At 54.3% G+C, this 1,061-nt stretch overlaps 1 protein-coding gene across 1 annotated transcript in view; it reads left to right on the top strand.

Annotated features, from left to right (window-relative positions):
* The window catches only part of PCDH19 (protocadherin 19), a gene marked incomplete at its 5' end in the record, with an annotated part of 54,646 nt that overhangs the window by 53,149 nt on the left and 436 nt on the right, over positions 1 to 1,061 (top strand). Inside the window, 1 exon segment of the mRNA XM_009700908.1 lies at positions 924 to 1,048. Within this exon segment, the coding sequence (XP_009699210.1) occupies positions 924 to 1,048 (125 nt within the window).

Here is a 1,061-nt window from a genome sequence, read left to right as displayed (position 1 = left end):
ATGGTCGGATGCTCAGCAAAGACTGGGGATATTGAAGCTCCTGGATTTGATTTCCAGCTTGGCACTTGGCTGAGCCTGGCTGCTTCCCTGGGCCCCAGTTTGTCCGTCCGCGATGAGGAGGTGAGGCCGTGCAGTCCCTTGGGATCGACCGGCAGCGGGGGGATGCAGGCAAGCATCAGGCACAAGGGTTTGCACCTGCCTAGGAGCTCTCAGACCTGGACGTGGAAGGTCCTTGGAAAGGGTTAAACCACCACTCCATATTTCAGCCCTGTAAAGTGATGTTGGGACAGCCCCAAGTTGAGAGAAGGGATCTTTATTGCTCTTGTATGAATAAAGCCCCAGTGCTGAGAATGACACGTTTAATCTTCAGTGAAGTGGGCAGTCTTGGAGATTTATAAAACCTCTGTTGTGCGGGAGGTCAGTGGGGATTAAGCAAAAAGTTAAAACACATATATACACCAAAAAAAAAAAAAAGAAAACCCCCTCCTCCCTCCACTCCATTCCCCCCTCTGCAGAAAATCAAGCTTAAATGTCATGTCAAATCCAGCTTAAAACATGGTGGCTTTTAGTGCTGGTGACTAAACCCAGGAACTGCTGACTCTGAGCGGCTCGACACGTGGGACAGACCCGCTGTGATGGATTCGCAGCCGTAACTTCTTTCCCCAGGTTGCAGGTCTGGTGGCGGCAGATGACACACAACCTGTTGGAAATTGAACTCCGGTCTTTAGAGCAGCAGAGAAATGGCAGTAAAAATCCCTCTTCCGAGTCTGGCTTTAAAAACGATAGCTGTTTGGGGAAGGATAGCCGCTGCTTGGGTGGGAGTGATGGGGCAGCGCCTGGCTTGGCGACGGCAAGCCGGGGGGCGACGGATACCCCCGACGGGGCTCCCCCCTTTCACCATCCCTTGTGTTTTCTCCACGCAGATCAGAGCGAAGGATTTCATTGCAGGGAGGAGTGCCGCATCCTGGGCCACTCGGACAGGTGCTGGATGCCCCGCGGTGCCGTCCCTAGCCGCGCCAAGTCCCCGGAGCACGGCAGGAACGTCATCGCCCTCCTCATCG

This window comes from Cariama cristata, unplaced genomic scaffold, assembly GCF_000690535.1.
Source record: "Cariama cristata isolate BGI_N322 unplaced genomic scaffold, ASM69053v1 scaffold25015, whole genome shotgun sequence".
Lineage (NCBI taxonomy): Eukaryota > Metazoa > Chordata > Aves > Cariamiformes > Cariamidae > Cariama > Cariama cristata.
This window is presented reverse-complemented; position numbering and strand designations above follow the sequence as displayed.